Genomic DNA, 26,419 nt, shown 5'->3' with positions numbered 1-26,419 from the left:
TACACAACAGGGTCCATGCCCAATAGCTGTGTCTTGCCCATAGGGCAAGAAGACAGGAAACGGCCCGTGGTGATAGCCACGGCCAGAGAACATGTGTAGGCTCAGGCATATTTCTCCACATAGTCATGCAATGCTGCTGGGTTTTTTCCAGCTCCATCACTTCACATCCTGCCTGCAGATCCCTCAGCAAACTGGCCAGTGTGCCTGTTGCAATCACACATGATGTAAGCACCGCTGCAGGTGAAACGCAGGAGATGCAGAGGGGGAATCTTATGTTCAGCACGTGAAAACTTACAGGCTGGTAACAGCCTCGAAATCTTTACTACTCTTTTCTCCTGATGTGCTTTGCTGGGCTACACGCTGTTAACCTGCGTTGCACAGTTCACCCTCTGAGCCTAAGGCATAAGAGAGCTCTGGCAGGAGCTACGACCCTCCGTTTTCAGACTAGGGTGTTTTGTGTCTACGGGTTGCTTAATGAGAGCTCATGCTTAACCGGAAGGGCCCTTGAGAGTTTTTAGGCGTCACTTTGGTCCACAGCATTGAAGGGCTGCCTTCCTGGCGTGCTCTTCTGCACGTGAACACTTAAAACTCCAAAATCTCAACTTTGGTGTCTGGTTTTTGCTCACAGAAACTGTGACGCTAATCTGGTATGTAGTAGGCAACTGATCCCAAGTAAAACAACCACACAGTTGGACAGTGATCCATCAGTCCCCTTTTCAGCTTACAAAAGTATCACTTTGAAGAAACAACATACACACCATAGACAGAGACTGTTCAAGATCAAGACTAACCCTGCAACAAGCATGGCACAGTGCTCTGGAGTACTGAGGACAAGACAGCATGGCTCATCTGGACAGCCTGCTCAACACCATCACCATTACCATTCTCCTATGGAGAAACTCACCAAATGTTACTTTAAGGCTTCCGGTCACCTTGTCAGGTGCCTTCACTACACTGTATCCCCATCAGACCCTTTTATATTCTGTCCAAACTTTCAGTTAATCAGCAGTTCCATGTTTACCTCTATTCCCATAAAAGACCATATGTTCATCTAATTAGCTAAACTTCCAGATAAGCAGTGCAGAACTCATTTGTCTCCTCTCTAGAATAAATTCTTTAACTTCATGCTACTGCAGCAAAGTGGTGCAATACTGTCCTACATATAGCTTTGTTGCAAAGTCCCACCAAATAGTTCTAGAGTCTGATGCTAGCACTCTGATTTAGAGAGAATCCATCTGTAAATCAAAGATGATTCAAAAATCTACTGGTACAAAGATTGCTGACAGTCAACCCTCTCCCTTCCTGCAAAAGAAAATGAGGACATTCAGCACTTTGTAGCAGTTGCTCAAGATTCATCTGGGTGGAACCCATGTTTCAAATCCTGCCAGGGTTTGGGTCTCCTGCAAGCTCAAGGTACGTTTTACAATGCGTGTGTGGTTACAGCAGTCAAGCGACACAAGGACACATCCTTTCATTTTGTTATTTTAAAAATGTTACTAAACCATTGCACATATATACACTCTGCACACCCTGTGGGCACACTCCTTTTTTTATTAATATGGTACTGAGTTGAGCCATTGACCTCAAAAATCACCATTCTAAGATTGCATGTCAATCTGAACAGAAGTTTTATTAACAGTTCCTACATTCTCCTAGCAACTCCAGCAAACTATCAAGCTAGTGCCTGCTATGCAAGCCCACAGCCAACATTAGTCTTTGGAGAAGCAGCTACATCAAACCTCTGTCTGGAGATTGTAAGACTTTCTTTGCCCAAGTACTAAGCAGAGAGGGGAGAGGAGAAGGAAGGAAACTGCACTAACATATCACCAGAAGGCACAAAAGGAACGAAGAGCACCCAGGTTATCATTTGGCAAGTACAAGGTTTGGCCTTCCTAATAAGCAAAGCTGCTTTTCTAAATGAAATCTGTATCAGCACTGACCAATATGAATTACTTACTGATAAAGACCATTTCTTTAAGCTTACAGCCATGCTACAGTGAGTGACACCTACGCAGAGAACTACTTACTCAGTCCAAGTTGAGCAATCTCTTCAAGTTCAGCTTCTGTCTTTGCTGCAGCAATAGCATGAGGCAACTTCAGGGTGAATGGAAGGACATCCCTATTGCCAAAGAGAAAAACAATTATGGTTTTCACAAAAACACTGATAATTTTAAAAGCATTTATTTTCAACACTGCCAGTGGCTGAGGTCTGATTCTTATTTTCTTCTTTGAGCTGTGCCACGTAGCAAGAGCCTTAAATACACTTCAAGCGTATTTAAATAAAATACACTTTTTATTTTGCTGAGGAAACATTACCAAGTCTAGGGCTCCTTCACATTGGAAAGTGGCATGAAGTGCAAATGACAGTCAAGTCCCCAGGACTTTAGTTCGGTTTGTTTCCATAGAGCCATCCAGTATCTTCTCCCATTACGACAGAAGCTTTACATCTGGTCTTCTACAACCATATCAGTGAGATGCAAAAGCGTTACTTGTCCTTAACCCTTCAACGAAGGTTCTTATTTTCTGAATATGCTGTTGAGTCCTCTCAAAGCTGAACTCCAGTTCTCAGAATGAAAATTTAAATGAGTACTTGGGCATCTACCCTAAAAATGTCTAAGCTAGGATGTTTTGTTGCTACTCTGTCCTAGGCTGAAAACACACTTCACTTAAGAAAGTCTTTGTCACTTATGATCAGATATGGCTTCTGTTCACTGCACACCAGAAGTTCAATGGATGTTTACAAAGGGCAATGCATGAATAACATAAGCCAAATCCAGCACAGAAAGCTTTCCGACAGGTCTTAAGGGACAAAACTACTTAACCATATATATGTTGTGCAAGTACTACCATCAACTAATACTAAACCTCTCACCTTCCTGATTGGTACCAATACACCCTCAAACAACACTGTATGCTAAACTGTAAAAATCTGTAGTAGAAGTACCTATATAATTAAGAGTAAATGAGAACAAATGAAGCACAGAAATCCTACATACAACTGATGTCAGCATCACTTTTTTTAAGGCTGCAAACAAGCCAACCATCTGGTGTAGCACTGAGACAGTGGGGTTTTTAATCACAAATATTCTCTATGTTTTATGTTAAATTGTTGAAAAAACAGGGTCTCAGAATGCCACTGAAATTCAAATTGAGCATGAGCACACAACCGATACACTAGCTGAAAAGGATTTGAAAACACATTTTCAACATCATACCACAGATAATCTAGAGTCTAGAACACCATCTATACAATGACTGCTAATCCTTGGCTCTTCATACAAACTGACTGGGCATCTGCTGCAAGAAATTCCCTCTAGTTTTAGGAAATTGTCTTGGGTTTGCTGTGACATACCAAATGGTACTCACTCTTTCTCAGGATAGCTACATATCTGCGTCCTTAAGAAGCCTACACGTTTTCCTCTTGCACCCCCATCAACCCTAGGCTGCTGCCTGAAGAGGACATAGATGCTGGGTAGATGCTCCCACTTACAAAACATCAGGCAAACGCTTTGGATGCTTCTCCACTGAATGAGGAAATATGCATCTGCTTCCAAAAGCTCTGGACAGGTTTGCAGCTGAAGTTGTATTTACAACAAGTACCTGTGGATGAGTTTGCAGCTAAAGTTGTGTTTAAGAAAATGCACTAGGAAAGCTTTAACAGCCTGTGCAAATTGAGATTGCCACTCTCTTTACTTTCCTCCCCTTCCCCAAGGGCAAGAAGAAAAGGAACAGAACAATAAACAGGTGAAGAGCCTGGATACAGTTTTGTACATGCTTCCTGAATGAGAGACCTGACTGCACCATGATACTGAATTAACAATGGTATTTCAGCCAGCCAAGTAAGAAAATCAAAGCCACTTTGCAGAGAGAGATTCTCAGTTACACGTCTCGTGAGCAAGGAAGGCATCACATGTGTTTGTAGGCTTAATTTTAGCAAAAGTCAAGCAACTTACAGCCTTCCCTGACCAAAAAAAAAAAACAAAAAAAAAAGAAACAAATGCAAGGAAACCTACACTTGTGACATGCTCCCTAGAGACACTTAAGAGTGAATGTACCAGGAGCTGGATAGTGCACAGAACCAAAAAGGGTGACAGGATTAGCAATCTCTCATCGTTAAATGCAGTTTCAGTTTGTTTCACATCTGAGTGCTGACCAGTTGCTTACATGGTATAAACACTTCTTGTATCACGTGCATGTGCAGCTTGGCAAAAGCTCATGTCGAACCGAGTCCTTGAGACTCCTTAAGGCAGTCTAGAAAATGCAATTCACAATGTAACACCATCTTACCTGCTAATACAGTAGAAAGCAATGAGCCTGAATAAATCAGCAAAACTTATTCCAGATCCCTCCAAGGAAAATGCTGTCAAGAAAGTTACAAAAGGAGAAGAATGACACATCTCACCATTTCCTAGAAAAGCTTCATAAAATGCATCTCTGATTTTTGAAAAAAAAAAAAAAATAAAAAAAAATTTTAATGTTTGCACCATCAAACTAGCTACTGTTTGCTTAAAAGAAGACAATTGTATGGAGGAGTGGCTCTGCTGAAAGCATTTTCAAGAATATACTGATCATCTTGGTGATTGGTTTGTTTTTCTATCCCAACCATATAGTCTAATTCCTGGGAAACAGACTGAGTGGGATAAGACCTGCACAACATTTTGCTAATGCACAATAAACCAGTAAATGAGGCTCTTTGCCCAGTGTACTAATACACCAAATTTTAAGTCTTATTTCCTCCTCTTGCATACTATCCTACTCACTTGTCTTCTCCCCTGCTGTGTTAGCACTTAGTGGGAGATGAGAAATTTTCATTTGTTTCAAGAAAACCGTTTAACCTGAAAACCTTTTAAAGAAAAACTCAGATGATTCTGCTTTGTGCCACTGCCTCACACAACTAGGGAGGAAGACACCAGCAATTTTCTTCTTTTTTTTTTTTTTTTCCACTCCACACCATTGTTTTATTGATATAGATACTTGATTACAGTGATAATGACATAGAAGTGATTAAGTGAATGTAAGTGACCACACTTATATTAAGCTCTGATTCCAGTGGCAAATCTTACCCAATGAGTACAAAAGTCAAGCAGAAGAAGCCCATAGAATGAAATGACCTGTATCTTTAGCCTCTGAACATGACAGAGGCCAGAAGGAAGAGCATTTATGAGATGCAACGACAGCATTAAGACAAGCTCCTGAAGTATGTGAACACGGGTCTCTTGCAGCCTCAGATAACTTCTATAAAGGGGTGAACGTGAAGTCTGTGATTGCTTCAGCCCATCCCCGAGTTAGGAAAGCTGTACTGCAGGGGGGTGAACCTCCAGCTGGTGCGCTGGGCACAGCTGCTATTTCACCAGCAGAGGAATGCTTTTGAAATTCATCTCCTGAGGAGAGTACTTCAACTAGTGCAGATGCTTCAGACATCTGGGCTGAAACACAGCATACTCCCGGCTTGGTGCTGAAAGCCAAAAGCCACTCAGCAGCTTTGGATACCTCAGCAATGCCTCTCAGCATGCAGCAAAGGCATAACAATGTCAGCACTCCACACTGTAAGGCCAAGGTTCCAGTGCTGCTGACTACAAAGTCTGCTCATGAACCAGGGGAAACCTGAATCAGGTACTGATCGTCTATCCCAACTTAACACCGAAGGGCAGGTCAACCTGGTCATTGACATGCCTAGAAAAAGTGTCTCTCTTAAAGACATGCCTAACAACACAGACATTTAGCACACAGGTGATCTGGGGGCGGGCTAAGAGAAGATGAATGCTCAGATCCCTGACCACAATTATAAACCGCAGCCATGGCTCTCAGTAAAAACATCAGTAGATACTTCCCCCTTGTGGTAAAATTGTATTCATAAAAGACAATCTATTATTTTCTATATGGGAGAGAGGAAATCCAGTCGTATAACAAGCCTGCAAAAAAACCACTAGATCACACTTAGATTTGCTATCACTAGTGGCTTTCTCATCGACATAACTTGTTTTATAACCAAAATCAGACACACAGAATTAACTTTTTGTTGCTGAGAGCTAGGAAGGGAGAGGTAAAAAAAGGAAAAATTGCAGCTAAAACGACTAAGGTTTGGTTTTTTTGGGTTTGTTTTTGTTTGGGGTTTTTTTTTGTTTTGTTTTTTGTTTTTTTTTTTTATTTAGCAGTTTACTAATAGGCGTCAGCTACAGACTCTCTGCTCTATGGAAGTTTAACTGAAATAAAGAGATAAGGGCAGTATTGTTTTGAATCTGATGGGAACTCTAACATTTGTTCATTTCTTCTAGAAAACAGGGAACAACACAGTTGGAATGAAAAAAGAAAAATCATTGATATCCCATCAGAAACAGTTCCAAAGGGTTAAAATTCATTTAGTTATTACATAAAAAAAACCCACCACCCCAAACAAACTAGAAACACCACACCCAAGCTTGTAGACAGAGTCATGATAGAGTTGCATCCAAGAACAGTCCCCTGAGCACAAGGAAATGCAAGGGTATTTCATTGACAGCAGACAACAGGATTATAGACTCTGTTTCTGTAGGATAACTACCTGTTCCTGTGTCTGTAGGATAACTACCTGTAACTACTAACAAATCCTGGATTCAACAAGGTACATAAAAGAAATAGTTCTGTTGCATCCAGCACATCCTGGAGCATTTCTGCATACATTCCCTTCTCCAGGATGTGCCCAATCCCCTCAGGGAGCCCTTCTCAGAGAGCACTGTAGGCAGTCTGTGACACTATTTGCATGACTTTGGGTATCTTTTGCTCTAAGTTTCACCAGTGCAGAGTGCTCCTGGCTCATACAGCCTGACAAAGAGCTGAAAAGTATGTAACTCACAACTTACTGTATGTGCTTTCTTTTATTGCAAATTCTTTTAGGCAGGACCCACAGTCATTGGACAGACGCAGAGAGACAACTTTCTTCTGCAGTCTTGCAGATTTCCTAACCAGAAATATCTGTTGTGGAGTAAGTAAAAGGACATGGGTTTAGCTTCATCACAGATACCTTAAGGGAGGCAGATAATACACAAAAGGAACAAGAACAACTTCATGATTGCTGATACGTATAAATCATCCCAGAATTTTCCTCAGTTGTTACTGTATCAGGTCCAACAGCTTGTTTGTACAATGCCAGGAGAACATTTAGAGAAGTGTCTCATCCTTGTGTAACACTGACGCATGACACCAAGTCCACTGTGCCCTTCTCTGAGCAATCCAGTTTAGCATGCAGCAAATTCCAAGACCTGAGTCAAGCCGCAGAGTCTGGAGTAGACTGATGGTGAAGTGTTCCTGGATGCCACCAGCCCATTCCTGCACCAGGATGGAGGCAGCATTACAAGCATGCCATCAGCCTCGCCCAAGCAGACAGGGCCTGGTTTCCATCATAGCCCCTTTAATGCAGGCACCAGTTAAGGATAAAAAGCTGGCATTTTGTATTTCACTGCTGCTTTCTCTTTATGAGGGAAAATACACGTGTTACATACAACTCTAGTTAGCAAGGTCCAGCTCTGGAGCTGTAATTGCAGCAGTCTAGTCTTCAGCTCTGGTGGACCCCAAACTAGTCCCCCAAGGTATCACCCTAGCTAATGGGTCACATTCCCACTAGTCCAGCTGCCGAGTACTCAGAAAGCACACACTTTAATTATCCAAAGCACAGAAGAAATGGGGATGTGATACTGGCTGTTTTTTTGTTTGGTTGGTTACTTCATTCGGTGTTTGGTTTTGGATTGTTGTTGGATTTTTTTGTTTGTTTGTGTGAGTGGTTGGGTTTTTTGTTGTTTGTTGTTGTTTTTTAACACTTGCAGCAAATGAATTAAAAAGTAACTTCTTACCCCAGGAGGCTGGGCCTGCAGAATTTCCATGGCTTCAGCATCATTCAGACCAAGCTGCAGCCACACAGGGTGAGTATGGAGGAGCTTGTCCAATATGCTTAGCTTGTTAGATAGACTGTCATATCCAGAGTCACGGGGGCAGCTTTTTACATCCTTTTTCTCAGGAGAGACATTATCCATGTCCTTTACTAGACTGAGAAAAATTAAAAAGAAATTAGACATGCTAACCTCCTATAAACAATCACACAGTTCAGAAAACAAGAGTTATTGCAGAGGTAATGGCACTGCTGGCATACTGAACTGGTATTTCTCCTATTGAACTGCTATTTCTGAGCTGGTATTTCTCCTACTGAGAATTCATATAGTTAGTACACACAAAAAGTATCTTCTTTCACTTGTCCTCAATTTGACAAGTAGCTTTAAGATAAGCCTTAGCATTCTTCTATTAGCTTGTGGAAATTCAGCAGCCACTTCAGATACAGGTGTATACATGATCGATGAATCATTTCACCTTCTTTGTTAGGTTCACATTTGGAAAAAGTTCTCTTCAAAGGCACTCATGCAACTAAGTTCTTTTTTCATTCCCAGACAGACTGCAAAAGCTGCAACCCACAGAAGTCTTCCTCTGTCCTGCCTATGAGAAAAATCCGTTCAATACCATGACAGTTGAGCAACCCACTACTCACTGGTGATCACCAAACACAAGCACTTTGTTTGCTTGTAGGGATCATTGTCACAACAGAAGCCCACAAACTAGCATCACTTCATCATCTCTAGACTACTGTCTCTCCTCCACCAACCCCACCATCTTTGCAGCTGCATATCCATCTTTGTTGTACTCTGCTAACAAGTGGTCTGGAACCTCAGGCAGGAGAAAAGAAAAAGGAGAAAGAAAAAAGAAAATGAAAGGTTAAATTCCAAAGAACCCTCCCTAAGGCATAGTTTCATTAAAAAAATCATCATACGTGTTTTAATATAGTTTATTAATTATATTAATTTTTTTATGGACCACACTCTAAATTCTCTAAATATTTACGTTTTGTCATAGCCATGAAAGATCCTTACCTCGCATCTTATTGCTAACATTTCCCAGGATCAGAAGCAAGTAAGGAATTGTATATTTATGCTCCTAATTCCTTTGGTTCTGGATTGACTCCTGTGTGCAGAATAAAGGCTAAGCTAAGTGTGAACATGGCAAACGAAGGTTGCAATTTATTTGGGGCAAGGTAGCTATGGTTACTGCTAAATTCAGTGATGAAGTACAGTTCTCAGAGGCTACAGATACATTTTATTTGCATTTAAAATACAAATAAAGGGAGTACTTTGAGAACTCCTTTTGTTATGCAAAGCTTCACCATCATTCATGGAATACAGAAAACCCAGAATATCTGTCTGCACGTGTGTTGCTGGTTCAAATTCCTCATTTCCGAGCTAGAAGTACATCCTGTGATTCTTCCAGTCCTAGAAATCACTACAGAGCAGTTACTCTGCTAATAGGTTCCTGATGACAATATCTGAGCATAGACAAAAAACACCCTGCTGGCTCAAGATCTGACTCACTAAGATCTCAGGCACAGAGGCTGCTTTCTCTGCATAAACCTTTTCCAGCGGCAGAAGAGGCACCGAGCAGCCGAAGGCAATGCAGCTGTCTTTCCCCACTGAAAAGTGTCTTGCAGCTCTTCAGACCTTTGTGGTTTGGACAGGCAGTAAGCATCATTAGCAGCATTTACTGCCATCTATGCCAGCTACTGTATCCGGAGTAAGTGGATAGAGACTTCACAAGCACAGAGGCACTCAATACTTAAAAACAAACAAAAAACCCTCTCCAAAACAACCCAACCTCAAAACAAAGCCCACCAACCAAAAACCTGAAACAACCGACCCACTTTCTTCTAGCTCTGGTCAGCAATTTGCAGCAGCTCTGGGCAGGGCTAGACAGAAATGTAAATGGGGTAGAGAACTTCTACTGCATGGTCAGGTAAGAACAACCACAATCATTCAATCTTGTCATTACCTGGATCAGTTATCACTACCAGATCACACGTGTGCCTCTCCTTTCCTTTTTGTCTTCGTTTGCTTATTCATAACATGATTCCTTTTAGATCTAAAATGCTGATGATCTCCCCTCCCCAAATGCCAAAAACTGTTAGTAACCACTAATACATCTTCAAGGTGCACAAAATATACAGAAACAAGTTATGCACAGAAGTAGAATTTACCTCAGCAGGTCTCTGACGCCACAATAAGAAACCTGGGTTCCCCTTTCAACCACGGTCCCAGCACAACCCAGTGTTGCAATGTAAGAATCTCCACAAAAATTAAATCATGAATCACAAAAGCGTTTTCACGAGCTGTAACTCCAGTAAATACTGCTCAAATTTTCCGCTCGCCTTCAGAGCCAGTTAGTAACATCACAAATTAAGGAAAGTTGTGGCAAAGTGCAAGTTATACACCAACACTTGCCACAGGTTTAACAATATGTAACTTACTTTCATCCCTTGGTCAGGAGGTGGAAACTAAGCATGTTGAGGAGGGAACATGTCCGAGTGGAGAAAAATTTTTGCTGACCAAAGAAAGTTACATCACCTTCAAAAGAAGGTGCATGACTGGTATCAGCTATGAGGCCTGGCACTGCTCGCTACCATGGAAGAACCTAAACCTAGTAAGAGTTGGCATGTGCACACAGGGTCACAGCATTCTTCTTTGGTCTGGCTGGCTTAATGTTGGCAACCACAAAAAATTATAAATCATAACTTTAATTTGAACAGGGAGCTGTCAGGTTTTTGGAACTTCCAGGCACTTTTATGCACAATCTCTCCCACATGCTGAGATCTGAAGAGGAATGGAATCTGAGAGTCCACACCTCAATGACCTAGATACACATGCACCTCCTTGTTGCAGCTGCTTCTGCCCTCCTCAAGTAATAAGTTGAAGATTATGAGCATCTGATCATGGCAAGACTTCTGGCACTCCTGAACACTACCAGTTCAAATGACCCCAATGCACCTCAGCTAGATCAGTACTAGAACATTACTGCAATCTGCAGGAAGGTAAACTAGGAATAAGCAACAGTTAAAATTATTTCCTATCCAAATACTAAATGAAGAGGCACAGAGAAAGAGCAGACCTGGTGGACAGAAGCAAGAGCATAGCTTCCAAAAGCCACGACTAGTGAACCACATCTGAACTACTGAGAAGCCACTTCACGAAGTCCAGGAGGTAAATGGAGCCTTAAGTCCACTGGTCCGTTTCAATCAATGTGTTTCCAACAGTCTGGCACTACTGAGCATCACAGTCTGAGTTTGCTGACTCTTAAAATTGTTTTAATTAATGATCTGCACACTAAACATACAGTCAAACCCTGCCACAAGGGAGTTCATGAAATTTGTAATGTCTTAGAGTTAAATTACAAAATTAGTTGCAACTGTGTAGCTTCTTCAGAAACAATGGCATGGAAAGAAGAACCATTTTAATTCCTCACAAACACGTGACTAACTCAAGTGTACAGAGTTAAGAAGCAGCTGTAATTTAAACCTTAGCAAAATATGCAGTGTATTACGCAACAATTAAATTTCCCTCCTGGCTTTACTTTTTAGTTGGGGGAGGCATGGTTGGTGTGTGTTTGGTTTGGGCTTTTGTTGTTAGTTTTTTGGAGGGCTTGTTGGTTTGTTGGTTTTTTTGGGGGGGTTTTTGTTTGTTTTACAGTGACTTCCAATAAAAGACAAACCAATTAGGTCACATTAAACTCAAGACTGAAACACAAATCAACCTCCATGAATTGTCTAATGCAGGGGTACTACACTAGTTCCTCTCCAGTGGCAGAGGAGTTTCAACACAACTCACAATGAATTGAAGAAAACACATGACTCATGTAACTTTCCTTAGATTTAGGAAAACTCAGAAGATTGTGGGAAGTAAACAGAGGTAACTGCCAAGATAAACAATGCAATGCTGCATACCAATTAGATTTTGCTCACAGTAAAAAGGACAAGGGACAGGTTGAAAGGCTGTAATCAGGATGATCCTCTCGCTCACAGCCACAGGGCTGTATCGTACACCTTGATCACAAATCTACAGAGCACAAGGTATTGAATAAAACTAAGCCAGTTGCTGTTGGATTTACATAAACACACACGCCTCCTCTGTGGAAGGAGTTACCCACACTTCTCAGGGAATGAGAAGAGTTGTAGGAAGAACCTAAAAGACCATCAGCATTTGAGGTATTCAGTCTGCTCCCACACTACGAAGAAGGCTGTTTACCAGCCCAGATGAAAAAGCAACCCGAAGTTGAGCTTATCATCCCAGATGCACCTACTGAGCGCTAGTGATCAGCCAAGCGAGAGACCAGGTTTGACGCTATAATGGACTCGTAACTTGCACTTGCATGTGTCCACATTTCCTCACTCTATTTTTTTGCCTAGATTGGCCTCTGTTTTTAGGGTACTTGCACACCCGGATCATGCTACTCGGAGGGAGGGCAGGGTCTGCTCTTTGCCCATGGCTGCAGGGTGCTCAGCATCTCCACACAGATGCAACTCAGTAAGCCTTGCTGTCAAGTCCTTGCTACAGTGAAAAGGTTTACAAAACACAGCTCTGTGTCCAGATTAATTGTTCTCTCACACCACTGTTACTCAACAGTGAGCAACAGTCCACCTTTCTTTCCAAGTCACAAGGACAAAGAAAACAGCAAGAAGCAGGTAAAGTGAACCTTTCTGAAATTGTAGATGAGTGTGAAATTTGCTCCAGTCTCAGGCGCTCACCACAGTTAATCCAGTTTGACTCCTTACTGCAAAGGTGCCTGGATTTCTATAAAACCTGTAATCTGACAGGCCTTAATCGCACCAGCCTAGTTTACAGTCACACTGAGCATCAGCCAGGAGAGGGTGGAAAGCCTCTGCTGAGCACTACCTCCATTCCTCAGCAGCTGGACTGTCACCATCTTCTCCATCCCATACCCATCAACAACAGAAGCAATTCATCATGCACAACACAGAAGACTACCCCAAGTTAATATCTGCTGTGGAAAAATGCAGAAGACGGAGGCATGAGGGCCATGAAGTGCCAAATTTGTACAAGGGAAGGAGCAGAGTTCTGCCCTTGCTCCTGTCACGGTAACAGAGCAGCAGGAAGGGAATAAGCTGCAGCAGCTGCCACCACCAGCAAAGCATCCCTGAATCGTGTCAAAGGCACCAAATGCTCCCGGAAGACTGGAGCTTTACAGCCTTCCCTACAAAGGGGCAGCAGCAAGCTTTTCCCCCTGTCATCATTCACAAAGACAACAGACACACAGGGGCCCCATGGCCATCAAGGAAGACTGAGTGCCTCTGCCTGAAACCATCTACATGCTACCAGTGCTGCCACTTGCACATCCCTGTCCTAAGAGGACCTGGGCTGCCACTGCACACAGAAGCTCTCTAGTCAGCCTTTCGAAGGTCACTAGTACAGTGCAGGTCAAATTTATCCCACTTATGCCTTTTTATGACAGCTCCACTCATGTGCATTACTGAGATGTGTCTGCACTGGGAAAGAGTCTAGGCGCCAAATGCCGTGGAATATTGAAAGAGAAGGCATGTGTCCTGCTTAAAACACTTCTATGAGCCTGGCTTTTACATGTTTACAAGCCAAAGCTGTAGACCCAGTCATTTGAATCATTCTCAATATTACTCGGGTCACAGACATAAACTGGGGAGACAAGTCCAAACCATAACTGGGGGGAGAAGTATACATATGAAAATCACCACACAGCCTCAAAAAAAAAAAAAACCACACCAACAAGAAAACACCCCAAACCCCCACCACAACACTGAAGTTGCACCAAGTCATTTCATGTATTTATTTTTCTGAATACTTCTCAGAGCTCTTGAAACTGCCACCTTTCCAAAACAACAACTGCTCTGGGTGATGTGGATATATTCTAGGGTGAAAAACAAGCAAGGAAAATAGACATTCCTTTGAGCTCAAATTTCTCTAGATGCAAATTCAAATGCCACATCAAGATGCCAACTTCCACACAGCAGAACACACAATAATAAAAGCAACCTACATTTATTACAGAGTTTTAAATCAGCTACAAATGAAGTTACAATAGTAAATGCATCCTTGTGGGGAGCCTAGTTTAAATAAGAACTCTGAAAAGCCTTGGCTGAAATTAATGTAATCTTGCTTTGTAGTTCTAGATGAATAGAAGGCAACGGTGCACAACTGATTACCTAATTTATACCAGCTTTCATACAACTTTTACCTTACATAGATGGGCACATTTCATAATTACATGGTAATTGACCTTAATACATTTATTCATGTTTCCTATTTGAGAATTATCATCTTAAAAGTGACAGAAGAGAATGATTTTTTTTTTTTATTGGATGGCTATTATTTCAATATAAAATTTAATGCAATTAAGTAGTCATGGAAATTGCATTAATCCATCTGTTAGCTTTACTTACATATTTTAATCAAAGTATGCCTTGCACTCAAAATTAACAAGTTAAATTAAAAGCAGTTAAAACAGGGGAAAAAAATCCCCTGGATCTGTACAATGGGGAGATTTAACTGATTGTTTCCAGCTGAATGTTTCCATCAAGATTTTAGAACCGGTAGATCTCAGTCTTTCATGCACATGGTGTACTCAGAAATACACAAAATCTTTTCTTAGTGGAAAGTTAGCTAATGATCATTACAATTATTTTGCTGAATACAGTGAAATGGAGAAAGTGTCCTTTCTGACCCTGCAAAAGAACTACGCTTTCGAAAGCTTTAAAACTTGAATAATATGCAACCAGGGGCAGAGCCAAGGACTTTAATGAATTCAGCTGTCATAATCTTCACCACTTGGGCAACAGAAGTGCTTCTCAATGTTTGATTTGCACTACTTTTTAAGACATTTCACAAGTATTTAATAGAAAGAAAAAAGTGCTAAAAAACATGGATATACTTGTAAATAACAAGCCATTATCCACTTCATTAACTAACTGCCTTGAAGAACAAAGCCCACCATCAGCTCAAGAACTGGCCTGGACTGTAGTCATGTAAGACAACACCTGCACCAGCTACTTTCCTCTTGCCACAACTATTTCAACACTAAGTACAAAACCATGTTTTCTTGTTAACACTATGATTATAATATTGACTGTCCTCCCAATCTCACTTTAACAGACATTACCAACTGAGCACAACAGCCATAGCAAACCCAAATTACTGGGGTCCCACTGCGCCCACCTAAAGGTATAAGTTTAACTTCACAAATTTCCAGTCTGTACCTATGTGGTATGATGTCTTTTAAAAAGCTAGAATTTTTATCTGCACTGTAATATGAATCTCAAGAAATAAAGTTAAAGAAATGCTCCCATCTAAATAATTTTTTTTAAAAAATGTGCAAGATACATATAAACAAACCTAAATACATAATCCACTTAAGCACCAGTTCATAACAGTCAAGATTTTACTTCCTAGCCTGAGAATATAAATCATGTTATTGTATGCTGAATATTCAAAAAGACACTTGAAGCAATGGGCATTTTTAGTCTTTACAGCATGCAAGCAAAGCTCATTGCCATGAACAATTGGAAGAGCATTAGTAGTTTCCTGCTTTATACACTCATCAGTATCCAGGGCTTCCAATAAGGCAGTAGAAGCGAAGTTCAGTTGCTTTTAAAAGATATTAAAACAAGCACACAGAACAACTGAATCTCTGGGCACTACTCATGCACAAAGGCAAACTCCTTGAATCAAGAGGAAGATTCTCTGCACCCCCGATGTTGCTGGGATCAAGAGTACTACAACATAAGACACCCTAGAAGAGAGCACAATGAAAATATTGTCATATTACACCTCCAGGAACTATGAAAAGAAACATTTTAATCACCTTTGCAAATCAGCAGATTCATCTTCCACTGTGAGATCTGTCTGTACCATCTCTTGCTTCAGTTCTCCGATTTCTGAGGCAATTGTATCAATGAGCTAGAAAGGGACAAAAATAGTATGATGTCATGTGAGTGAAAGATGCGTGGAAAAGAAGCCTGGGCAAGTTTAGTCACCAGAGATTACAAACTTTTTTTTTAAAAAAAAAAAAAAAAAAATTGCATCCTATTTGGACTTCCCCTTGCAAAGGAAAAAGTAAGGGTTGGAGCCACTCAATCATTCTCAGAGGAAGAGCAATTCCTGTTTTGCGCCAGTACAAAACCTTTCCGATTGGCTAGCTTTTCCATTGAAATACCTGCAGCCTCAACATATTATACAATAGCTTAGAAGAACTATGTGATTTAATCATTTGCAGCATTTACTTTCTCAAATAGAAAGAAAAAATATAGCTAGAAGAGTTCCATCCGCAAGACTTGTTTCAGAACGGACACTAAGCCAGCATGTTACAATATTGTGGTGGACGAGAAGTAACAAGGCGAGAAGGAAATGGGTGGCTGCTTTTTATATTAGGTCTTGAACTGCACTTGAACAGAACAACTCAAAAAAGAACCAATCACCTTGTAACACTTCAGCTCAGGTGGAACACAATCCTAACTGTGGACATGAGGGCAAGAACTCATTTTGAAGTGCATGAAATTAGCACTAGAACTGTATCCGGAGAAATGCAGCATTTGCTAGCCAGATGTCTGGGAAACATTGTGTTGAGCAGAAACCAAATATGAAGTTTGCAAGGCATGCTGCCTTAAATGTTCTTTGCAGTAACTGCACCGTTTGCTTCATGCACCACACCATGACAGTATATAAATGCTGGCAGTTTTTCCTCTCCCCTGCCTAATGACAAGGTTTGCAGTGATGCCATCTCTTCTACCACCAGCCACACACCTCAGAGCAAACAAAACCCCTGGTAGACAAGCAAAAACAGCTTTCCAGTCCAAGTCAGTCTTCATAGTTGCCCACAAGACACAACCCAGAGTCCCACTAGTGTTAGGAAGGCTGAGGAATGCAGCATGTTCAAAGAACTGCAGGCAACATTTCTCTATACCGTTTTATTGGAAGTCTCCTCTGCCTCAGAAATTCACACCCTCCTTCACTGTGCAGCATTATTCTGATCAATTCAAAAGAAGCTGGAGTCTCTGATTACAAAAGACCCACTCCATTAAGTATACCCTAAGTGAGAATTACACTAAGCCATATACTACATCCATGGCTTCTCTTTCTCTCTCAAGGTCAGAGCTCCTAGTCACACTGTACCACTGGCCTTACAGCTGACAAAGACCTTCCACCCGCTGATTCTCAAACACTCCCCAAGTCAGTGTGGCAAGACATGAGCAATGCCTTCCTGACCGTGAGGAAGAGCAACAGAGGCACTCGTCCCAGTGGAGCAGCCTCACACCTCTGAAAGAGTGCCCTGCAAGGCACAGGTAAATTCATTCCTCCTCCTGCATAAAGAATGAATCCAGCCTCCACACTGGCTTTACACAGTGAAAAACAGACATGCTACTGCTGTCAGGTGAGCCTGACATCATCACATGCACCTGGCAGTGGCTATGGGCAGCAGTGTCGCCTTAGGGGGAGGGAAGCTTTGACCTGGGTGCTCAGAGAGCAGCACCAGACTCTAGTCAGCACACAGCTGGCTGTATCTTGCAGATCCCCTCTTTTACAGCCACATTAGTATCATCATCCTTAGTACATATGGTCTTGTAATCCCCTGGAATGCAGTATAGCTGCTATTCTCAGTGACACAAGGGAGGGGGAGCGCCATGGTGCCACATGCTGCCCCCTAAAAGCGAGGTCCCACATCTTCCCTTGGGCTGGCTTGGCTGTTCATCTAGCTGTGAGCTGGGTCAGCTTGCTAAAGGTTGGAAGACTTGTTCACTTTGTATTTTGTTTCATCTTCTGCTGGCTTAATGACCTGAACCTCATCTCTGAGGAGGGCAGAGAAGCTCCAGAGCAGACACCAGGAAACAGAGGACATCACAAGCTGGGAGCACATCTGCCTTTTTCAGCAAGTTGCTAGATGCCTTCAGCCCCAGTGTGAAATCTTGCCCTTTTACTAGCCACCCTAGCAAATAGCCCAGGATTTTGCGCTTCTGCTGACCTGGGAACAGAGAACCTATGCCCCAGTTCAGGCACCCCAAACTAGCCAATAACTGGATCAGCCACCCAAAACACTACAATCTGACCAGTAAACCTCTGGAATTCAGACCACTCAGGTCTTCCAGCCATCTACTTAGTAGTAGGAAACATGCTTTTGGGCCAACATTTACTCATGAAAAAAATCAAAAGCAAAACTACCAGCCTCCACTGAAGTGTCCTGTCATACACTGTACTCAGAGTGGGCCTGTGCACCTGATGGTCTAAGGAACAATTCCCAGGATATTTAAGTCCTTGCTGCAGCAACTCTGCCGCTGTTACAGCCTTTCCAAAGTTGCACCTGAACAGAACTGAGAGCTGAATTATTATTTTAATTGACCAGACTACAGCTTTTTCTGTTTTCCTACCAGATAGCCACAAAGGCTTTACTTAAATTGTGAAGTCATGAGCACAGCAACATCAGGAATGGAACCAAGTGCTTCATCCTGCAGTAGGAGCTAAAAAGCAGACTTTTCTCACAGATGAGGCAAGGCACAGGTTTTACTCTTATATCACAGCTTCCTATTAAGTGTGAGAGTGTGAAGTTTTTCAAGCATCAAGTTGTCAGGAATATGAGCAATTTAGCCAGCTGTAAATACATTTGGGCTTCCTGTCACAGCTTGCCTGGAGCCATCTCAGAAGACACCTCTAGCTGGCTACCAGCATACAACATGAGTCAGTGTCTGGAGACTCATTATAAATGAGAACTGATTCACAGTGATCTGCAACTGTATTTAACCATTTAATATATGAACTCGTGATGGAAGTCACTACCTGAAGATCAACATATTATTAAACACAATTAAAGGATTTAAACTGTTAATGAAACCGACCTACTGCAGGTAAGAGCTCCGCTGCATGCAATATTGAATAAGGTCTGTAGAGCTAACCCTTTCCATTGAATAAGCAATATAACTCCACCCTGGTGCTACAAGCATGGGTCACCCTGTCTGATCCCCCATGGTACGACCTGACAGAGGGATCACAAAGGGGCCAGAGAGAGCAAGAAACCAGAGGAATCACCCCCAAACCCAGCTCCTTCCATTGCATGGGGCATGGTAAAACCTAAAGCAAATCAAACCTGTATCTTACTGACAGTCAGTCTCAGCTCAAATTGGAATTGATCACCTATTCATTTTCAAGGGATTAGCACCAAACCCCTGAAAGGGATTATGTCAGCTCTGTCTGCCAACAGATACATCTCTTTCAACAGTCTTCCCTCAAAAGCTTGCTAAGGATTCAAGGAGACAGACTGACTGCTTGGCAATGCCCTGGCTGGCAAGCATGCCCTGTTCTGACACCTACAGATCCATGGATCCATGGGCTTTTAGCCTCTATGTCAACACCTGCCTTGCTGTGGTGCTATCTGGCTCTTAACTGACTCATGCCTGCTAACTGACAAGTCTGGGCACTACAGCAAAGAATTCCAAACCAACCTGTACTAACAGCACAATAACATGCTCAAAAACTGAAGCTGGCACCCTACACTATCACTTCACGTATCAGTTTGACCCTGGAACACGGAACATATTGACAGTGCAAATGAATTTAAATACTGTATACCCTTCCAATGCTGCAGTTCCTTGGTGTATATATAGCCAATATACCTAGTAATATCCAATTTATCTTTGGATCTTACTTGTAGTTGTTTTTGTATAGCTGCCATGTTTGGCCTCTTTAACACAACTACCTTTTCCATCTTTTTCTGGGAAAGGTACTTCATTATGTAAGATCAAAGTTATTGAAAAATATTTTAAAAGAAGTTCTAACTTAAAAACCACTCTATATCAAGCTAGCATAAGGCAAGCACTGTGGAACAATTTCATCTCAAAGACAATCTTAACCACTTCTTATCTGTATGTCTGCTTTGAAGGGAACTTGTCAGAAGCTGTCTTTCCTGAGGGGAATTTTTCCTGTGTTTAGCAATTTTATCCTTTCTTTTTCTACAGAGAACTAAAACAAAATGGCACATTTCAATAGTCTTATACTCACATTCCCTCTTATAAGCAAAATTTCTTGGGTATACTATGTAACCTCTGACAGTCTTTGAAAAGTCATCCTTGGACAAGGAAACTATGTCCAGTGCTCAGCATCAAACCTGAACCTGACCTACAAAGTCCCCCAGAATGGAACACACTCCACGAAACACTGAACCATCAGCTACCAGCAGGTACCATGCCTGAACTAAAACATTGATCTTCAGGAATAAACCCCCCTTTTTTAATAACAAACTGCTAATATTTTCTGCAAATGGCAATTCATTTTCCTTGAATTTTTTCATGTAAAAAAAAACCACCAAAGTTACTCTTCTGATTAAAAAAAACCTCCACAAGTATTTTAGAATCACATCATTTGGGTATTTTTGCAATTAACTGATACATACTATTACAACAGCACTTGAGAAATCATTTTATATCAAATAACATAAGGTGTACTCATGACTTTATTGCATCATTTCTGAAGCGTTCAGACTCAGTGAAACTTCTGGTCATTATACAGTGTGTGTGACTTGCACGGTTAGCATTATACAAGACAAGTTGTTAATAACATGTTTCTACAAAATGCAGGGATGATCCTGGGTGCGTACTATTACTAGATCCAACCCTAAGAAAACACACAGCAGCATCAGGATGCCTTCTTAGCAGAAGCCTTAAAATATTTAAACAGCTTACTCTATTCACACAAGTGAGACTCCTATTTTGCTGGAAGAAACAGGAAAACTCACACATTGTTTTCAACAGACTTGAAATCAAGACCTTAGGAGGCAGTTTACAAAGGAAAATATAGCTGGATGGATATATATGCCAGAGGCCCCCATTAGCGTAAAACATACATGAGCCCCAAGACTTAAAGTAACCTGAAGAAATCTGTTGCAGATTATTTAGGACTATGAAATAGATATTACCCTGCTATGCTACAGGAAGAAGAAGTTTACATGAAAAGAAATGCTTTTGGAAGTATGACATCTTCTCAAGCACTGAATTATTTAACATAAAAAAAAAAATTGAATTAAAAGGATGCCTTATATAACATGATAAATAGGCATTTTTCTGTCCAGTTTTTCCCTTGGAGTTTATTTCTGATAAAGCACTGTTCTGTAAGTTATAAAGAAACTACAATACCACCACTGTAAACCCAAATAATCATCCTGACTCACATAGGATGAATTGACGCAGCAGCCCAGTCGAGTACAACCAAACCTAAACATTACATTGCCACAAATACCCATGTACTGAATGTTTACATTCCTAAAATCCATAACCAAAATAATCAAATTCAGATATCTTAAAACTACAACGTTTCCTTTCGTGATGTATCACACTATGCTTATTGTCAACGGATTCTTTGTTCAACAAAACTGATCTCAGCTTTGAGAAGCTGGCAGGGGTGACAATGCCATTCCTACATACAGGCCACAAGCATCACCCAGCTCAGCTCCTCAGTTCTTTCACCACTTTTCTGCCTTTTTTTTTTATGAAAGATGCTTTGCATCTTTCAGGGTGTCATATAAGCAGGAAAAAAAAATCAGAGCAACTGCATTCACTAGAAGCAACACATTCCCAGGGAGCTACAGTCACCTTTGCAAAGCTGCTCTGCCTACACGCACCACGGAACGCACGTGCCCAGGACCAGATATGGAGCAGTGCCTCTCAGAAGCCCAGCATCGCTACAGGTCGCCTTCCTCATTCAGCTCCTGAAGAGTTTCCCAGGCCCAAGAGGAAGGTAGCTGGCTTTGATGTCCGTTTCAGGACCTCTTTAGAGGGGGAAAAAAAAAAAAACACAAACAAAACCACAACCACCACCCTACACACACAAAAACAACAACAAAAAAATCCAACAAAACACCCATCCATCACTACGCGGCAACTGAATTCCTGGTTTTTATGTTGAAGTGTATGTAAGCTTGTAAAAAGAATTAACAAAACTGCTATTCTTTCTGAGAGCACACTGAGTCAGCCAAGGTGACCACTGTAGAATCTTTCCAAGCCCTGGATTTACAACAGCTAAAGAGGAAAAGGTAAGATGAGTGCTTCTCATCCGGCAAGGGCACAAAGTCAGAAGACAGCAATGATCAGTATCAGACTGGACAAATAAGCCTCGGCACTTACCACCTCCCTTCCTGCGAGCATCTCATTTTTCATTCTTTCTGGAGACCTGCATCCTCTTTGGCATCACATCTTTTCCTTCCTGTTTTGATAAGCAGAGCACAGCAACCCTCACAGAGCACCCTGTGTGACCACGTGGCAAAGTGCCAGCGATGAGCCAAACTGGGAATGCTGTTTCTGGGCTGGTCCAAATGTCTGAACATGATCAAATATTTCAACACATGGCTGCAACTTATGGTTATTTCATACAGTGAGCTATGAACTCTCAAGACCACTTATGTTATTTGTGTCTTGTATATCAGTATTCAAAAAAGTTTTATCTGATGTTTGGTTTTGGGAGAGAAAAGCTTTAGTGGCATAAAACTTCTGATGTCAGTTCAATAAAAATTGTAACATTCCGATGAGGAGGAGGCTGGTTCAGCAAAAAGGATATCTGTAAGAGACAAATTCATTTTCTTGCTTTACTACAGACTCTCTCTGTAACCCTGGACTAACTATTCAGTTCCAGAATTAGCCAAGTCTAACTCCAACTTTGCTTCATTTTTACTGCTTGCTCACTTTGATCCTTCATCAGTTGCAAGGTATAAAGGCTCAGATTTTAGCTTATAAGACTACAGACCTTTGCCCTTTGTAAAATGTGGGAAATACTGTTTCCCTGGTGTACTAGCAGCCATAAGAGTTAATGCGAAAAAAAAAAAAAAGAAAAACTAAGAGATTGTTAGAAGCTACAGCAATGGGAGCTATTTAAGAACCATAAACAAAAGTAAACCTGAGAATTTCCCACTGGTATCTATCAATAAATTTTTTCAAACATTGCTGAGAATGGTAAGATACTCTTTATGAGGATATATATGCTCTGAAAAGCTGCATGCCAGCCTGCTAAAGGTTATTTGGACAACTGTAAAGTAACAAGCACATGAGAGCCATATGTAGAAGTATATTAGGCACTCTGTGCATCTGGGAGAGCATACAGAAGTACAGGTGAGCATGGGTAAAAGGCTTTATCTTAATTCTTGGGTCTTCTAAAGACATACAGAAAAAGCAGATTAGAAACATGTAAATTAAAAAAAATAAATCTGATGTGCCAAGTGTGTTCTTTGCTCACCTACCCACCTGTAGCAAATCTATTTTGTCACAATTTTTAAAATGTAGGGGAGGGAAAGAAAGAGAAGGGAATTTCACTTTCCACACAAGCACACACACAGACACCAGGTACAATAAACACAGGCTGGATACACTGACTGCCTGCAGTTTACATTTTGATGCTGTAGGTTCCGAATGGCGGCCCAATAGTGCATCTTCCCTGCACACTCTCATATGGATGGTGAGCTGTCTGAAAAGGTAGCTTTGAGGCATCTTTTATTCCCACTGTTCTTTAGGCCATTCCCCTGCCAGGCTGTCCTTAGGAAAATTTAGGACTACCGTATTTTCTTAATTGACAATGTTTCTTATGACCTTAAAGAATCTGGTGTCTTGAAACTGTTCAGGCATACTGCATTCCTAATCATTTTGAGTAAACACAACCATGAAATCATGAACAGGAGGCACACAAAACAGCTATTCCAGCATCTGTTTTCCACACGAGAATTACTTAAACAAGGAGATAGCGGAATATGCTGTATTAGGTGAACTGTAAGCAACATGACATATCAAAACAGCCCCCAGAACATAGAAACACTAAGTGAAATTATTTTTCTCTCTACAAGTACACTCATGTCAGGAAAGAACTACTAGCTTCCAGTGCCCGTATCATCCAGGAAGCTGGGCTGAGTATCTTAAAGCAAGAAGCATTCGACTCCCTGAAAGCATGTAGGCACCCAAAGACACAGGCAGCTACCTGCCTTGCTGGATTTCTGAAAGTATGGTAGTGAGCTAAGCACCAGCTTCTTGGTGTTTTCTAAGATATGCTTAGGCTTTTAAAAAAAAAAAAAAAAAAATCCACAAAAACCTACAAACAAAGCAGAACCAGGGGGGAAAAAAAAAGAACCGAAATATATATGAATAATAGGAAGGTAGTATGTTTTGTGAGTGTTTAGATTACAGACGAACAAGGAGCCCCCATCAATTTTTCTTAAAACAGGCAAGGAAATTAAAGCAATTTTCAATCCAATAATGGAAATTAGAAACGTGTACTGCAGCTTCAAGCTACACAAATCCGGTTTATGAAAGCTCAAATGATTTTATACCCATCCATAATAAAGCTTACGTTCTCAACATTAGCAGCAAAGAACGCCACAAACTGTTTTACACCAAATAGTCTATCAGGCATACAGTAAAACAACATACACATGAAATAACTGGGTGGTAATCCAACTACAAACAACACCTGTAAAAAGAGATGCTCAATGAAGTGCTTGCTTCCCATTTTACAGAAAAGGCTTGCTGTGTATTACAGACTGTACTGCATATTCTGCAGTACTCCTTTCACATATAATCACGTGCTTTATGTTCTGCATAAATATTCCATTTACCTTAAAGAAACTTCCTCTTTTGTCCAGACAACGGGCTTTCACTGCCAGAGACGACATCTTCCCTGGAGAAGACTCCACTGTATGTCTTCAACTCCTACAAGTAGAGACATTTTCTTAATAGTTAGTCCAGTTTGGAGGAAATTCCTTTCCAAGCCACAGAAACAGTCACAACAAACCTTCTGCCAAAACCCTTTCCGTCAACAACAGTGCCATTTATTTCCTAGCAGAGTCTTTACGTATCCCTTTAGTCTATTATTTTTCCATAAATTGCTTCAAAAAGACAGTGCTGTCCAGAGTTCCATGTTTCTTCCTTTGCTTCACATCTGATCCTGTAGATGTGAGTAGATTTTAATGTGCTCATTAAAGAAGAATGCTAAACCATAATGATTGCTTTGTTTGCTTGACCTTGGCCTGAAGTACAAATAGACCAAAGTGTTAGATGTCACTACAATCTACTCTCAAATACTACAGTATTAATGGGGCTGACCAGGAAGGAAAAAAAAAAAAAAAAAAAATTAAAAATCACCCACAAGGTGACAAAACACATTACCACGAATGTAAAAAAGAGAAAAAAAACACACACCAAAGAAAACCCCAGCAACAAATAATCCCCTTCCCCAAAACTAACCAACTCCCAAACATACCCCAAAACAGCTTGAAGCTCCTAAAATACAGTTATGTCCTCCGAGAGTCATATCCAAATGAGAAATTGAAGATGCAGTTAGGAAGAAGCTGCATTTTCTACTACCGGGTAAACTGAATGAATGGTTTAACACCCAGAAGAATATAACACATAACTGGAGCATTTCCACATAATGAGAAGTATCATGGGGTTGATCTCCAGCTGATTAGTAGAGTTCTTCTCAAGTCACAACCAATTCACACCAGTAATTTGTTGAAAAAATTGAACTAAACTGGAGCCAAGTTCCAGGGCTAAAAAGTCCTTCTAAAAGAAGATAACTGCATTTAAATAGCCTAACTCCTCTCCTCACTCACACGTTTACTGACTGCGTTCTGTTGGAGGTATCAGTTACCTACATGGCAAGTACTGCAGTTGCAGAACGTTACAGACTAAGATAGAGGCACACGTTTTGATCTGATACCAGAAGACATTAAAATAGAAATGGCGGGGAGCAGCAGTGAAAAACAAGTTTAGTGGCATGGCTGCAGATGGAGCTTGTGCAAAAAAAAACAGTTGGGACAGAATGCTTTCAGTTAAAAAAACAAATCTGAGACATATCCCCCACCACCACTCGCACACACACACTTCTGTTTCCCTCTATTGCCTTATGAGCGGGCATCAACAAGGGCAAACAGGACCAAGGAGGAAGAAGGAGCTTACAAGAAAAAGAGTTAAGCCCTGGCAGGCACAAGTACTTGAAAAGAGTGAGAGGTAGAAGCAAGAGAAAAACATTTTCTCCTGGTTCTAATCTGTAGCAGAAATCCTTAAATTCACCCTGTTTCCAGAGGTCATACCACAAGAGCACTAAAAAAGGTTACATTTTCTGCTTAGATTCTGGTTAAAAAGCAGCCATGCCAGGAAGCTCGGAATCCAGCCCGTTTTCCAGATGGGGTTTGCAGACTTCAAAGATTGAAATGAAAATCCTGAATCCTGCATGCTTGTGAAAGCCAAGTACTAGAGGATGATCAAGAAAAGACAAAACACAGTGCTGGGTGGTAAACAAAAATTAAAATTAAATAATAAATTGCGCGTCCTTTGTAAATCAGCATATTTAAAGGGATATATTCCTGATGAGGCTCTAAAGCATTGAGATCCATGTTGTTTTAAAGTCTAAATAACCTGACAGCACCAACCCTGTAAGGGATTCAAGTGAGTTTACAGGTGCTATTAAATTGGTTGAGCTCTGTGCCCTCATTTGCCACAGGCAAAAGAACAGAACAGTTGTTTCACCCTGGGGAGCATTAGACATTTTAAAGACTTTTGGTATTTGATATTGGCTAT

At 41.1% G+C, this 26,419-nt stretch overlaps 1 protein-coding gene across 1 annotated transcript in view; it reads right to left on the bottom strand.

Annotated features, from left to right (window-relative positions):
* Positions 1-24,522, bottom strand: part of RIN2 (Ras and Rab interactor 2) — a 42,949-nt gene extending 18,427 nt beyond the window's left edge. The window contains exons 1-6 of the mRNA XM_008939023.1: positions 24,457-24,522; positions 15,691-15,785; positions 7,827-8,019; positions 6,840-6,951; positions 4,288-4,360; positions 2,028-2,119 (exon numbers count right to left, since the gene is read on the bottom strand). Coding sequence (XP_008937271.1) covers positions 2,028-2,119; positions 4,288-4,360; positions 6,840-6,951; positions 7,827-8,019; positions 15,691-15,785; positions 24,457-24,513 — 622 coding nt within the window. The 5' untranslated portion in view covers positions 24,514-24,522. The remainder of the gene's footprint in view (positions 1-2,027; positions 2,120-4,287; positions 4,361-6,839; positions 6,952-7,826; positions 8,020-15,690; positions 15,786-24,456) is intronic.
* Between the last annotated feature and the right edge of the window lie 1,897 nt (positions 24,523-26,419).

Source organism: Merops nubicus, unplaced genomic scaffold (genome assembly GCF_000691845.1).
Source record: "Merops nubicus isolate BGI_N331 unplaced genomic scaffold, ASM69184v1 scaffold39900, whole genome shotgun sequence".
Lineage (NCBI taxonomy): Eukaryota > Metazoa > Chordata > Aves > Coraciiformes > Meropidae > Merops > Merops nubicus.
The sequence above is the reverse complement of the archived record's forward strand: the minus strand, read 5'-3'. Positions and strand labels throughout refer to the sequence as shown.